Source organism: Anastrepha ludens, chromosome 5 (assembly GCF_028408465.1).
Source record: "Anastrepha ludens isolate Willacy chromosome 5, idAnaLude1.1, whole genome shotgun sequence".
Classification (NCBI taxonomy): domain Eukaryota; kingdom Metazoa; phylum Arthropoda; class Insecta; order Diptera; family Tephritidae; genus Anastrepha; species Anastrepha ludens.
The window spans coordinates 49,625,132-49,641,368 of record NC_071501.1 but is presented as its reverse complement, the minus strand read 5'-3'; the positions used below and the strand labels follow the sequence as shown (position 1 = coordinate 49,641,368).

General features: G+C 39.6%; 2 protein-coding genes across 2 annotated transcripts in view; one reads left to right on the top strand and one right to left on the bottom strand.

Annotated features, from left to right (window-relative positions):
* Window positions 1–7: 7 nt before the first annotated feature.
* Window positions 8–1,585, bottom strand: LOC128864289 (protein catecholamines up). Its single transcript, XM_054103886.1, has 2 exons — window positions 1,140–1,585; window positions 8–1,088 (listed from the first exon to the last, which is right to left on the bottom strand). Exons 1-2 carry the CDS (start codon window positions 1,489–1,491, stop codon window positions 154–156), a joined length of 1,287 nt encoding a protein of 428 aa, XP_053959861.1. The 5' UTR covers window positions 1,492–1,585; the 3' UTR covers window positions 8–153.
* A 1,295-nt stretch (window positions 1,586–2,880) lies between these two features.
* The window catches only part of LOC128864288 (kinesin-like protein KIF14), a 39,281-nt gene continuing 25,924 nt past the window's right edge, over window positions 2,881–16,237 (top strand). The window contains exon 1 of the mRNA XM_054103885.1: window positions 2,881–4,493. Within this exon, the coding sequence (XP_053959860.1) occupies window positions 3,009–4,493 (1,485 nt within the window). The 5' untranslated portion in view covers window positions 2,881–3,008. The remainder of the gene's footprint in view (window positions 4,494–16,237) is intronic.

The window sequence follows — 16,237 nt, the reverse complement described above, 5'->3', positions numbered from 1 at the left end:
GCATTGATTAAATTTTTACGTACAAAGGCTTTATTTATAAGGATTATATGTATTTTAAAGACATTTTTCTTTAATTTATGCTTAACAAGTATGTGGTTTTCTGGAACCAATTTAAGTGGATAAATAATCGCATTCGCTATTCACAAATAATCTTTACTCTAACTTAGCAATAAAAATCATCAAACCAACGCCTATAAGCATGGCTACAATCTCTTTAATAGATTGACCCAATTTAGTAGATTCTTCCAATAATTCTGGTAGCACACTGACAGTGGCAATGTAGATAAAACCGCCTGCTGTGAATGGCAAGACCCATGCAGTAGAACCATCTTCGCCGCTAGCACCCAGTAACGCAAGTGCAGTGCCAGCCACAGCGCCAAGTGCAGTTACTAATTGTAGCATCATTGCCTGACGTTTTGAGCAGCCGGATTTTATTAGAATTGCAAAATCACCGATTTCGTGGGGGACTTCGTGTAGTAATATCGTAATTGTTGTCACAATGCCAATACTATTTCCAGCCAAGTAGGAAGCGCCAATCGCCAAACCATCAGTAAAATTATGGGCAAAATCAGCGGCTAAATTCAGGTATCCTGTTATTTTTACTTCATTTAACTCATCGTCATTTTTATTTGACACAGGTTTTACTTTACGAACTTCTGGCTTTTGTTCCTTCGCCTTTTCGTCAGCTTTCTTTGATGGCACGGTTTTTGACACTTTTGTTGATGAATGACTATGACTGTGCCCATGTTCATCTCCTTTCAATAACCGTACCAACTTCTCAACGGCAAGGAAAGCTATAATACCTCCCAGTACCCATAGACCAACGCTCATATCATGTCCATGTCCGTGATCATGACTGTGTGCATGGGAGTGACTGTCATCGCCATGGGTATGCGAATGAGTTGAATGTGGGATTAAATGTAGAAAGGCATCCCCTAATAATCCACCAGATGCAAACGCCAAAATAACTTTAAGACGAGGCCTCATTGCTTCGCTATTGTCTAATCGAATTGTATACAACAAAATAAATGGAGCGGCACTAATAAGCAAGGTAGATCCAATGGAATGTAACCAAACACTTGTCATATCTGAAATAATATATTTTTGATATTAAATTTCATCTGAATATGAAGCCTTACCTTGAGGAATTTTAGCTTTCCGCTGTTGATGATCGTGTGTGTGGGCGAAGTGGTGATGCTCTTCGTGGTTATGGCCATGTACGTGATCGTCATGTTTATGTGGATGAGGATGGTGATGATGGTCATGTTCATGTGGATGATGATGGTGATGATCGTCGTGGTCGTGCACTGGTTTAGGTTGCCTTTTGGGATCAAAATTTTCATTTGCCTCTCGTGAGTACTTGAAGCTTGGGTTATCGTTATGACCCAAACATAAAGATGGAAGCGATAGCATAATACCACATAAAATTATTCCTAATGCAATTTTCTGTAGGAATCGTCCTGAATAATGTCCCTGAATATTCGCTACCATGATTTTAACTTATTTTACTCCAGCAGGATTATCAAACAAGCGAAATGACTGTTCTCCACGTCACATCACAACATTAAAGCAGATGCCGGCCTGTTAAAGTTTCTCCTAACTAAGTTGCCACATTTTTGTAGTAAATAATAATGTTTACATTGATAAACTATGTACGTGCAAAGGCTTTGTTCATAAGGGTTATATGTATTTCAAAGACATTTTTATTTAGGTTATGCTTCAACAAGTAACAGGATTTCTGGAACCAATTTAAGTGGATAACTAACATTTTTGTTAGTAATAAAGTTTTTAGAAGAAAGCGCTGTTAATTCTATCTACATTATGGTGTAAACAGACTGGGATATATTTTACAAAATCAATATGAATTTTCAATTCCCAAGTCTTCTGTTTTTGTTGTTTTTTGGTATTCTCCGCTAAATAAAGCATTGCTAAAACAAAATACATTCTACCTTTTTCTAGATTCGCCTTGTATGTTGTCTTGAGACTCATGCGAATCTATTAGAGGAGATAGCACTTGGGCTTGTTTTTGGCAAGCAAGACACAAAATTGAAAAATCAGCTACTCCAATGACATCACCTTGAATGAATTCGACATACCTAAGACTGATTGTGATAAGTCAGCTATTAAATTTCTTACATGGCGACTCCATACAATATGAGATCGCTGTAGTAGCTGGTTTTTTTGTTGCGGTGTCCTGGTGAATAGCATAAATCCGTTAACTATGTCAAAATTTAAATTCAAAAGCAAGGTGAATATTTACAAAGGGTAACAGCAATATAAAAACGAAATGTATATGCATTTTGTTTTTACAATTTGGTGGCTTATGAAAACCTTCTCCAGAAATGAAAAGAGTTTCTGATGGATTGGACCTCCAAACAACGCGTATTAGTGAAATAAAAAATTTTAGTAGAATTAAACAACACTGAAATATATGTATTTAAAAAGTTTTATTCACTAAATCGATCTCGTTGGGGGCTGATTAATCTGGGACAAACAAGTCCTTCGAAAATGTATATCAATTTATGAATATTTTTATAAGATATGGCCTTATAGGTGAAATGGTTGAAGTGCCGGTCTGGCACTCCTCATGTAGCACTAAAGCGCCGTTTAATTACTTATGATTACTTTAGGTTCAAACTTTCTGGTAGACGAACAGCCACCGCCCATGAATGATATAAATTTTCCCCCTGAAGTGAGTAATAATAAAAAGCAAGAGATAAGAACAAGATAGAGAGCTTCCAAAATGAATTGCAAATGTTTTGTGGAAACACGGTAATTCGGGAACTATTTAGCGAATTACGTGTCGTGGGAACATTGTATAAAGCTATTAACTATTGCCTACTTTGTGCTGTGCCTCCGTTTGAATTATCGATAAAACCACTCACATTGATGTCACCGCTGTGACTTATAATTCGAATCAACATAACGCGCGGTTTGCATGAAAACGTTTATTTTTTTTAAAGTTTGGTATTGATTGTGAAATTAATCACTGCCAAAAACTATTAGTTATGAATAGCAAAGGGACTCCACGTTCTCGTACAAATGTTGCCGCTGCCGGAGAAGTAACTCCTGTTCCAAATGGGCGCTCTAGACTTACTCCAAGTGGATTAAGACGGAGGATTGTGTATAACTCCGATTCTACACATAAAATTCTAAATTCTGAAGAAAAAAGTGGCAACAAGCAAATACTGAATAAAGTAGTTTCTAATGAGAGTTCCACAAATATGCCTCGGCTTACTCCACGGTCAACTGCGCTAAATGCTTGTTATACTCCTTCATCCCTTTTTCGTAAAGTGGTGTCAACACCTATGAATAGGTACCGCATGCCACAATCTACTCCATCCACAAATAAAACAAAACCTAAGCAAATTGTTGAATCAGCTTCGTCATCTCGAACAAACGATGCTCCTGATACAGAGATTAGTAATCTCACAGTTGCTGTGCGCGTCCGTCCTTTAAACGCTCAAGAGTGTTCATTGGCCAAAGTATCCAATGTGGTACGCGTTTGCAAAAATGAATTGACAGTTTCCGCAGGCATGACCGCCGATTCTTCAGCAGGCCTTACCCATTCTTTCACCTACGATTATGTATTCGATTCCACAGATCCTGATAGTAACGAATACGCTAACCAAGGAGATGTGTTTGCAGGAACGGCGATGCCATTGATAGATCGAGCGTTTCAAGGGTACAATGCATGTCTTTTTGCATATGGTCAGACCGGTTCCGGAAAATCTTACAGTATGATGGGTATTGAAGCTTTAGACGACGATGCATCAGGCAACAGTGCGCCACATCCCGAAGCAGGAATAATTCCGCGCTTTTGTCGCGAACTTTTTAAACGTTTGGATAGAAATAAAAATACAATACGCGCCGAAATCGAAATTAGTTATTTTGAAATATATAACGAGAAAATACATGATTTACTTTGTGTGACTCAAGGAGAACCCAATTGCAGTTTTAGAAATATGCATATGGCTAGCACTCCAACCACGACAATCGCGAATAATCGGCCGGCATTAAAAGTGCGGGAACACCCTATTTGGGGTCCGTATGTGGTGGATCTTAGTGTCCATCCTGTAGATTCATATGAGGCTATGAGAAATTGGCTTGCAGTAGGTAACTCACAACGTGCAACAGCTGCCACCGGTATGAACGATAAAAGTTCGCGTTCACATTCTATATTTAATATCGTATTGAACTTGACGGAAATTGGTAATGATTTATCGAAAAACGAATCTTTGACGGAAGAGGCTATCTCATATGGCACACATCAAACCCGACGAAGCAGGATAAGTCTGGTTGATTTGGCGGGTAGTGAACGTATTTCGACGGTGGGTACGAATGGAGATCGTATGCGGGAAGGCGTTAGCATAAATAAAAGCTTATTGACTTTGGGTAAAGTAATAGCCGCACTTGCGGATGCCAAAAAGACCACAATGGGCGGAGTAGCTTTTGTACCATACCGGGAAAGTGTTCTGACATGGCTATTAAGGGTAAGATTAATTACATTTCAAATAGATTAACTATTGACATTCATACAAAGAAATTTACACGTGTACAAGGTGGCACAAAACTAACTAATACATCTTCAGATGGGGTGATTAATTTTGTGTCACCTTGTATCATTTTTTTAAACATACCAGTGAGCGAAAATCCTTGCATAAATATAAATGACTGCATTTGTAACCGAACTCATTTATAAGCGAAACTATCAGTGGTCAGGGGATCTAGTTATTAACAATTTTAGCATTTTTCATTGAGAATTTCCGAAAATTTGATTATTAAAATTGGAGAGCATCTAATGGTACAACAATGAAAACATTCAATGCGTTTACATATATCACTTTTACTTTCGCGTGCTGGATTTGATATCAAGCTCATAAGTTTTCCATCAGATAAAGGTTGCTTTTAGGGGGCTTTTGTACAGCAATAGTTTTTTATTTGGTCATAAATAAACAAACAAAAAAAATTATAAAAAAGTTGAAATATGTTTCTTTGGTTCTTTTGACAAAATTCCATAGACAAGTTTTAATGTTAATCGGATGTTCCAGAACACTTTGTGTTTTAAATAAAAGACAAAGGCGAATTTCTTATTAGAGTAAATTTTTGCGCTTTCTGGTTGAATGAAATGTTTCGTAAATATAAAGACGAAAATAACTCGATGTCAACCAACTTCAGACTGCAGTTATGAAACATACTTGTGATGTATTTACAATACTTAATTTCATACAACAAATACAAAACAAAGAAGACAAAAAGCCATTGTACTATAAAAATAACCTCTGCTGTTTGCTTTTCGCAATTAGTGCTCGTAAAGGTGTGCAATGAAAAGATAAGAGAATAGGTATCTTGCACGCAAAGAGAGAGAGAGACAACAGGAAGTAGGACAAGGCGGTATACTTATGCTTATACTTATGCCAGATCTGTTATTAAGTAGAGAATCAAACAAATTAAATATACTATATTTTTAATTTAAAACATACATCTGTATATGTAAGTGCGTACACCCATCGACAATAAAACAGGTGTGTGGCATTTTGACCAGTTTTATCTATTTACTTTTGTTTATTTAGTGTCTATCTTTCATAAAAGCTTAACTCATATAACAAAAACAATATAAACCATTTTTTTTTTTAAACTTGAATCAGAATTTTTTGAATAATTTTTCGTATGTACTGTTATAGCTTATTAACTTTTAAATAATCAAGTCCAAGTCGCTAGTGGTTACAAAACACTTGATTTTTGTCGATTTTCTTTGCTAGTAGTGGACGAGCCTCGTTCAACGGCCGGCTTGCACTTTGAAATTTGTCAGAATCTGATTTTTTTACCTGTGAATACTACATCTTCACGGGAAAAGTGGTCACAACAAATAAAAGCATTGCCTCTAAGATGTGTTCGGCATGATCTGGACCACATCAACCATTCTGATTCCTCGATTGGAACATTGAAAAATGGTACTATTCCGCCCTGGTGTTTTCTAAAACAAATTGCGTATTTTTGTATATCATTTATCTTTGAAAAATCTTTTGAATTTAATGAATTACAAAATTTAAATTTTTAAATTACAAATTTGAATGTTAAAAATACGTTACGGAATTTCATTCTGTGCTGATAGCTACATGGACATGGCGAAAGAAAAAAAAAAATCAGCTAACTTACTGCTATCACCGTGGAATTGTAGAATTTTTGTAATTTTTATATAAAATATTAAATATAAATACATAACTAAGGAATCTTTAACAAGAAACACGTTTTGCAGGTGTGATAGGTTGTCCTATGTTGTCCTATGTAAATTTTGTCTAAGTCTTGGCTAGCATAGCTTTCTAAAAATGACTATGTAGCCTATGACTGAATATAGAATTCATAGATTGAAATTCTAAGAGTTGGACAATAGGCCCATCCACCCTTGTTTTTTACCTTTGTTTGTTTTCCAAACATTTTCCATGCTGAGTTGTATGCCATCTATCTATGTGCAAAAATAAATTCAACAGAAATTACCGGAATGAGCGAATTGCCATTCTGAGCGATAGTCAGTCGGAACGCACAATCGCAACCGGCTAATTTGCGTCCCAGAACACACGGGTATAACTGGGATCGACGTAGCGGACACATTGGCAAGAGAACCTGCGGCCTCACCCTTAATAGGACCCGAGCCCTTCCTTGCTATGGGACAATGCACTATCAAGGAGGCTTGGGAGTGCCATTCCCATGACAGTCGGTTCTACGTCATGCCACCCCAGTAAACTAGCTCTGTCTAGTGTACCGTACCTCACAGCTCAGAAGTGAGGAGCTAGGGCTGCCATAACCAAAAGGAGTTTAAAAGGCTCATAACCCTCACAAAGGATAAACTGAGAATGCTGACGGGCATTCTCATAGGCCACTGCAGGCTGCGTAGTCATCTGCACATGATCGGGATATGGTCCACTGATTCTTGGCGTTTCTGCGACCAATCCTAAGAGACATCAATTCAACTTTACCTTGAATATAGCACTATAGGGCGGAGAAGGTTGCGACATCTTGGGGAAAAGAAAGGCACATACGCTCAATACAACCCACCTCTATCCTGAGTTTAATAAGGGACTGGGTCTGGATGAGGTACTGTGATGGGTAGAGCACAAAGACTATAAGGTCGAAGTGCAAATCTCACAGAAAAACTATCTATCAAAGCTTTTAGCTTCAATGAGACTGTACTGTTTTTGAATATTAGTTTGTCGCATAAAAAACAAATTTAGTGGGATAGATTTCTGGACTTTTTTTTTATTTAAAAATAATACTTCTTCTTTTTAGCATCACAGTCCTTGGTGAACCATTGCTCCTTTCACACCCGTGCGCCATTTATCTCTATCTAAGGCTACCTCCTTCCAGCGTGCACGTTTAACTTTCCAAGGCAACTTTTACGTCTTCGAGATATCTCTTTCTGGGGAGTCCTCTTTTCGGCCTCCAACAGGGCGTAACTCAACTGCCTTTCGATTTGTTCTCTCCTTGGGCATACCAAACAAGTGACCCAGCCATTTTATCCCCTGATATTTTATAAATCTTATCACAGCTTCGTTTTTTGCTAATAGTTCATGATTTAATCTAATTCGATAGGTACCGTCTTGCAGCTGATTAATGTTAGTAGTTTTTAGCGTTCATAGTTCGCAATCATAGGTAATTACGGGGCGGATCAAGGTTTTGTACCTATATCCTTAACTTTTGGTAGTGAGATAATAATTTTGACTTAAGCAGCTTCAAATTAGAAATTTAGACTTATTTGCTGTTAAAACTCTATCATTTGTTGTCTTATTGGCTGATATTTCGATACCAAGATGGTAAATTTTTGTACACTCTCGAATGCATAGTCTCCGATCAGCAGGTTATCATGCCTTAAACTGTAGCTGGATCGGACCATAAACTTCGTTTTCTCTGTGTTAACTCTTAGCCCAATATTTCGTATTATTTTTTCTAGTTTTATAAACGCATTCTTTCACTTCTGCCCTTCGCCATAATAAGTATATCGTCTGCATATGTTCAACTCCCGATATAATGGGAAGTGACTCTGATCACTTTTCTCTCCACGGACCTTTGCCGTAGTATTTGTTAGCGTCATAATAGAAAGCTAAGTTAGCTTTGGCGGGATGCCTATAAACTGCAACGAGAATTTAGTTTGTCTTCTATCTATGCTGTCGTATGCTTGTTTAAAGTCCACGAATAAGCAGTAGTCTTCTCGAAAGTTTATGTCGCTATGAAACCTTAATCTATTGTAGACCAGTTGGCTCTGAAACCTGCGTGGTATTCATTCAGAATTTGTTCGGAATATTCCAGTATTTTTTCATAAAGTATGTTTGTAAATATTTTATACGCAGCGTTTAATATCGAGATACCCCGATAATTGCAGCAATTTGCTTTATGCCCTTGTTTGTGTATGGGAATTATCAGGCTTGATAACCATTATTTCGCCTTATCTTTACCACCAGGCTACATAGTTGTGTATGCAGTTCTTCTCCGCCGTATTTTAATAACTCACCATTAAAAGAATAATATAAGTACAATAATAATTCCTTCTTTTCGGGCGACCTTAAATATTGAAGCCAAGATTTGGTGAAACAGCCTTCAAAAGTAATCATTTATATGAACTTCGAAATTAAATTTAAATTTAAATAAAATATCATACAATAACAATAAGTACTATTTTTACCTACAAAGAAGGTAACTTAGAGTAACAACTCTCAATGGAGTTCGTTACCTAATAATGAACATCATAACTTACATATATACATATTATACAATTTTATAACTTTTGCGTTTTAAATCTCTGCATTAAATCGTTAGGCTGACATTTTTTAGCCTTGAAGAGTAGTTTATCTTAGAAAGGTTATTTGCTCGGTTATTCGGATGAGTGCCAAGTCGGTTGGAATATCTCTGGCTGAGGTTGTTTATTTCTTCGGAAACTGTCGTAACTTTTAGGTCACGGTGCAATATCTCGTTTCGTATAAACCATGGCGCATTGGCACACATGCGAAGCACTTTTGACTGAAATCTTTGCAAAATTTCTAGATTTGATTTTACAGCCTCATAATTGAACTCCGTACGTCCATATCGATTTCAGAATGGATTTGTAGATAAACACCTTATTGTCTAGTACAAGTGCTGAATTGTAGCCGATTAACCAGTGTAGTCATCGCAGTTTCAGTCCATGCTAAAGTATGTGCGATCGCCAAGTAATTTACCGGTATAATAGAGTACCTACCAGCGGAATGCCTAGCAGGCTCAAAGTAGGCAACCCCACGCGTCCCTCACCCCCCGTGTTACTACTACCTTACCAAGAGGCTTTAAGCTTCTTCAATATAACTGCAACGGACTCACGAGTAAGGTCGACGAGATAGTTGACTTTATGAGAAGACACAGTATCCCAATAGCTGCGGTCCAGGAAACCAAGCTGCACACTAGGTCCTCCCTTATTACCAGGGATGGCTACCACGTGCACAGACACGATCGCGAGCGAGACAATGGAGGTGACCAGTGACAATGGTGGTGACAGTGACCGTAGGGACAGCACCTTAGAATGTCAAGGTATAGCTGTCCGGTTAGGCGATGCCGAGCTCGAAATTTATAATATCTACATACCCCCTACATGGAAGCCCAATATTGAGGAAAGAGTGAGGAAGGCAACAATCGCCTTGTATGGATGCAAGGGCGCAATTGGTGAAAGATGGGGCCTCTCGCCTAGAGTTGTTTTCTGGCTATACAATACTATTGTAAAGCCTATCTTGTTATATGGAGTCATAGTCTGGTGGAACTCACTAGAGAAGACGACATTGGTGAAGAAGCTGGAGAGAGTCCAGAGGACGGCACTCATTGGAATCAGTGGGGCGCTTCGAACGACTCCTACTCTGGCGCTCAACGCAATGTTAAATGTGGTACCCGTAGACATCGCAGGCAGAATTGGCGCTCCTACTTCTTTGTTACGCCTGCTGATATAGCTGGTGCTGACATTAAAAATCTGATGAATTTCATCAGCAGCATAAAGCGGTTGACGCAAACATAGTCATCGTTCGTAATCAGCACGCTCCTAACCATCCCAGCACCACCTCTCCCCGCCCTCTCCCTGTATCCCATCGGTATTTCTCTCCCGCCTCACCCCTCCATAATGGCATCACAAGGGACGAATCCTTCTTCGTCCAAATGTGCCCATTCCCTGGGCAACCATATCAACCTAACCTAACCTAACATACCCCCTGTCACCTGCTGCCCGGCAGGATATCACCCTGATATAGGTGCGCTCATCAGAGGAGAAAACCGATTGGTCGTAGTTGTCTTTAATGCGCATCACGATCTTTGGCATTCAAGCCTTCCAAACGATCGTAGGGGACAGCTACTGGCAGAGCAGATAGACGCTTCGACATTCAGACCTGTGAACGACGACGCCCCCACCAGGGTAGTGGGCAATTGCAGCAGCTCGCCTGGCATAACAATTGCTAGCGCTGGTCTGATAAATGGTATAACCTGGCGACCTATGCCACTTGCCCATTATCGTCTCGGTTGAGAGACTTGCAGGCTTCGTTTCCGCGAATTTCCGATCCTATATGAACTTTAACAAAGCTAATTGGGCCGGCTTCGCGGAATTCACCGAATACACCTTCGCCGCTCTTTCCATCCCTACTGATGTGCGCGCAGGCGTACGCGCATTCTGCAAGTTGCTCATAGCTGCTGCGGCTCGCTTCATCCCCGCTGGAAGGCTAAAGGACATCCGTCCCAATTTCCCAGCCGAAGCAGTCTGTTTAGCAAACGAACGTGTCCACTTTCGCCAGGTCTCTCCCGGGGATCCCCGCGTAAGGGATCTCAATTTGGAGATCCGGCAACTGGTGGACCAACATAAGCGGATCAAATGGGTTGAGCATCTGAAGGCCTGGAATCTCACCGCTGGTGTGAGTAAGCTCTGGTCCACCGTTAGGTCTCTGTCGAACCGGACGTAGCACAACGACAAGTTGGCAATCACCTTCAACGGCTTTACTTCGTTGGACCCGAAGCGATGCGCGAGCTATTTTAGCCGACTGTTTACACTGCATCCTCCGGCCGACGGAGCCAAGCGTCGTGCCACCAGATGGCTGCACAAACTGACGAACGACAGTGCGCCACTTGCTTTTTCCACCGATGAGGTTCAGGGGGCCATCAATAAAGCAAAATCATCTAAAGCCATTGGGCCCGACGGACTGAACACGCTGATGCTGAAGCACCTGGGACCCTTGGGAGTAGGATTTCACACAAGGGTCTTCAACCTGTCCTTGGCCACTCTCATTATCCCTGACAAGTGGAAAGCAGTGAGAGTGGTCACTCTAATGAAGCCTGGGAAACCCGCCAACCAAGGGGAATCTTATCTCCCGATAACTCTCCTTTCCCCCTTAGTGAAGACACTTGAAGCCCTCCTACTCCCACTCCTTACGAAACATTGGCCCCAGCCCCACATCAGCATGGTTTCCGTCCAGTACATAACACCACCACCAAAACCGCTGTCGTAACTCGTCAGTGATTTTTCGTGACCATACATCTAAACAGAGGAATATTAAGCAAGGTGTTGCGCAGGGTGGTGTCCTTTCACCCTTGCTGTTCAACTTCTACATCTCGAAACTCCCCCAACCACCAGAGGAAGTCTCCCTGGTACATACGCTCAATGATAATGGCGTCGGGCAATGACATCGATGGTCTGTGCTCCAAAGTGCAAAACTACCTCATCGACCTTTCTCGCTTTTTCACTGCGAGGAATCTCCAGCTTTCCCCCACTAAGTCCACGGTGACCCTCTTTACCACCTGGACAAAGGAGGTCGAACTGCCTCTCAAAGTCGAGGACATACCGATTCCGACGGTAAACAATCCCAAAATTTTGGGTGTAACCTTCGACAGTTTGCTCTCTGATGTCCCCAATACAACACCTTCACAACGAGGCCAATATGCTACCTGTCAAGGAGCATAACAAACTGCTCAGGAAGCAGTTCCTGTTAGAGTGCTACCGTAGCTTCTACCCTTGCAGACACCTGCTTGAGCCAGGACAAAACAAACAGCGACCTAATGGGCCGGACAGTGTTTAGACAGACATTAAACGACATTCACCGGAAGACTGTTACCACCTTCATAAGCTCCCGTCCAGTGAATGCCGTAATCGGAGTCCAACCACCACCCATTGCAGATGAAAAGCTCCAGCTTCCTTGTGAGACCCACGTAACACTGGCACAATTACGTTCTGGATATTGTAGCAGGTTAAACTCCTGCTTATCCAGAATTGACCCCGACATACCGACTTATGTCCGGCATGTGAAGGCCCCCCGTACGACACTAACCACCTTTTCACATGCCACTCATCTAACCACCACCATCTCACAACCCACTCATCTAACACCCCTCTCCCTCTGGACCCAACCTGTCGAAACAGCAAGTTTCCTGGGCCTACCTTTAGATGAGCCTGACGAAGACGACCGATGATATACTCTACACAACAACAACAGTACCTAAATTTGACATTATCTGTTTGAGGTATTGGAACGCTATTAAGAGATACGGCAGGACATGAGCCGTTTCGAAGTGTGAATCTTATCTGCGTCGATTTGCTTTCGTTCGCTTTTATTCGCCATTCATTCATCAACTCGCCAACACGGTTAAGGTTTTCTTGTAGGTAATCAGAAGCAATTGAGGCAAGGATACTCGTGACCATGACGACAGTATCATCTGCATATGTGGCTGTATATGTGTTCTTTGATAGTGGCAGGTCTGCCGTGAACAAAGTGTACAACACGGGTGGTAGAACACTTCCTTGTGATACACCTGCTCTAATTGCATGGAGCCTAGTGGTTTCATTGTTTACTTTAACAAGATAATGTCTTTTTTCCAAGTATGATTTTATGAGCATATGACAGTTGTGCGGTAAACCCTGTTTAAGCTTGTACAGCACGCCTTCATGCCTGACTTTATCGAAGGATTGCGTTATATCTAAAAATGCCGCTGTACAGTATTGTTTTTTCTCAAGAACTTGTCTAGCGAAATCATACACACATTTAACTTGCTCTAAAACCAAATTGGTGTGCTGGAAATATTAACATGTTTATCTTGAAAAATCGCAGCCCTTCACCTGACTTCAAAGTCCATCTAGGAGTAATTTTTTTATAAGCAACTTATGCAACATAAAACCATAAAATGAAAAACAGTGTTTTCTCATTTAATCTATCAGCCTTTCAGACGTGGCATGAAACTGTGGGTGCCCCTATTTGAAGGGCATAATCAAATTGGAGATTGTATACCATATAAAAATGATCGTAATAAGAAACTTTGGTAAGTGCTAGGAATTCCAATGAAAAGGCCATCAAGTATTATCTTATCTTTCGGTAAATAAAATAATACGCATTTAAGTATTAGTTGGCTATCAGCAAAAATCGAGGCATATTTTTGTGCAATAGTAAATCATTTGCTTGCATGTAATTATGTTGGTTGATATGTAAGCTTACAAGTATTTCGTCGTGCACTTGATGTGCCATCGGAGGCAAGATAACTTTATCAGGCACAATTGAAGTAAGGCGCTTTTTATTTTTCATTATTTACTTTTTATTATATACATATATTATTTTTTAACAATGTAACACTTAAACAAGAATGTCATTCGATAAGTTGCGATATCGCTGCTTTGCCAGCAGTTTAACTGCGTTTCGGAGTTTACATTTACAGTTCAGCGGTATACATTTACAAGATTTCACTTTAGTTTCCATCTTTTTGGATTTATCTGAAAGAAAAAAAAAAACACTACACTAACAATTGCCGTGTTGAATTTTAAATTTAAGCTTTTCACCATTTTTAGACCCATTCTTAGGTATTTGTGCTACATTTGATCCCATTTTTTTTTTAAACATTGTTAAAACGCTACGAATTAATAGTTTTTCTAGAAATTAGGAAATGTGTTTGTCTCTTCGCCAAGGCAGCTTAAAGTGTAGTACGACTGGAATTGTTAATGGTTTCAACTTTTATATTATATTTGTCACACGTTGTGACACTTGCGGTCGAACATAGATTAAATAAATCAGATGCATTCATACCGCATAACCACAAAAATAATATTTCACACAGTACATACCTAAGAATATGTTGATACTATTATATTAAAATTAAGGGAAAATATAGTATTCATGTTGGACGTATCGAACGAAAGATTGTAACCTTAGTAGTAAAACACCTATTTGTGTTCTCCACGGCGACAATTTTTTAAAAGGTTAAAAAACCGAGTCTTAATGTGCACAAGGGGTCAGTATAGAAATAATACGCCAAAAAATAATCTTCTTTTTTTGTTCAAATTATGCATTGAAAACAGAACTTATAAATTAATAAAGAAATTAATAGACAAAGCCAAATCGCGAAATTAATCTCACCACCAAACACTTCCAAAACGGTACTTATTAATAAAAAACGTATACATTCGAAAATGGTGCTCGCCTCGGAGTTTTGGAAACACGTTTTCGTCATTTGAATCAAAGCATACATTGGGTCATTTTTCCACATTTTTATAAGAGACAAAGTGCAGCCTGTGCGTATCTAATCGAGGGAGACAGGTTTTCAGCTAAAGCTAAAGCACTCCGTTCTTGTAGTCGCCTTTTATCAAACCCTGATAAGCGCGGTGAAGTCACCGGTCAACATCGTCTATCGTAACTAACGGCAAGCCCAGGAAACTTGCTGTTTCGACGATGTCGGTCCAGAGGGAAAGCAGTGTTAGATGGGTAGGTGTAAGGGGCCAGTAGCTGCATAATACAGTCTATGTCAGAAAAAAGAACCGCGATTATTCATGAAGTAGAAAATATATATATTTAAAATATTTTCACATGATAGTACAGGACATGGCGGACAAACGGTTTTAAAGCATTTAAAAAAGTTTACATATTTGTTTTTATTAAAAGCTTCTTGACATTTTTGCATTAAAAATATTTATTTTAAACTAATATTTCGTGGCTCCTCCCCTTGCTATTAAGACGGCCGCAATTTGTTGAGTCATACTGGCTACGCACTGTGTTATCTTCATCTTAAGATTTTGGCCATTATACCACACATTTTCGATGTTTTCCTTAAGCTGTTATATTCTGGTATTATTCCGCTGGTGTACTGCCGATTAGAGGTACGCCCAACAATTTTCGATGGGGTTAATGGCAAAATCATTATATCCATTGAATTCAGACAATTCGTGCTCATCCAGAGTATGTGACATGGAGCTCCATCTTGCATAAAGGTTTATTCGTCTCTCGGACACTTCAGTATTTCTAAATATGGCAGCAAAACGTTTTCCAGCACCTCCACGTACTGGACAGAGCGCATTGTTCCCTCAACAAAATGTAGCGGACCTGGTCCCTCTGAGGTTATACAGCCTAATACCATAACACTGGGGAAGTGTTTGACCCTTGGAAGCACACAATCTTCAGAATATCGTTCTTCGGCTCTTCTGCGAACAAAATTTGCTGTTTTTGTGACCGCTTCCAATCGGCATTCATCGCTCAAGATGATCTGTTAGAAGAAAAACACAACCACAAAAAAGTGTGAATATTCACATCTTCTTACTATTGCTATTTGGCAATGGAAAAAATGTTTTTTTTTTTTAAACTTACTTTTTTCCAATATTCCGCGTCGAAGTCTCTTGAAGGAAAAAAATGTTTTTTTAAACTTTTAAGGAAAAAAATGTTTTTTTTTAACTTACTTTTTCCAATATTCCGCGTTGAAGTCTCGTGAAGTTGTGCCCAAAGTTTCCGCCGATTTCGCATACACGGTGTCAGTTTTGGCTTTTTTGCTGGTCGTCTGCAATAAACTCCATTTTCGTATACGCGTCGTCGTAACGTTCTTTCCGAAATATTTACTCCGTATTCCTGAATATAATCGAGGCTACCGAATATCTAACAAAATGCATCCAGGATGCAGCGTGGTCATCCACCACTCATGTGAGTCCTCATACTTGTACACAAAGAAATTCAAACATCGGTATCTTCCTAAAAAACAAACTGAAAGAGAAACGCCAGGCAAGAAAAATATGGCAACAAACTAGATTTCCTGAATATAAAAGCCGTTTTAACAAATTATCAAAAGAAATAAAATTATTATTGAAAGAGCAACACGATAAAGAAATGAGGCAGTTTCTATGGGGTTTGGAACCAACACACCTCACCAATTATTCTCTGTGGAAAGTCAGCAAAAAAGTAAGTACCACAAAAGAGCACCGTCCTCCACTTCGTAAAAAAGATGGTTC

Bases quoted from the DNA above. Each gene is read 5' to 3' on its own strand.
- LOC128864289 (XM_054103886.1), bottom strand. From the start codon at position 1,491: ATGGTAGCGAATATTCAGGGACATTATTCAGGACGATTCCTACAGAAA. The intron at 1,089-1,139 runs GTAAGGCTTCAT...ATATTATTTCAG, and splicing joins GAAAGCTAAAATTCCTCAAG to ATATGACAAGTGTTTGGTTA.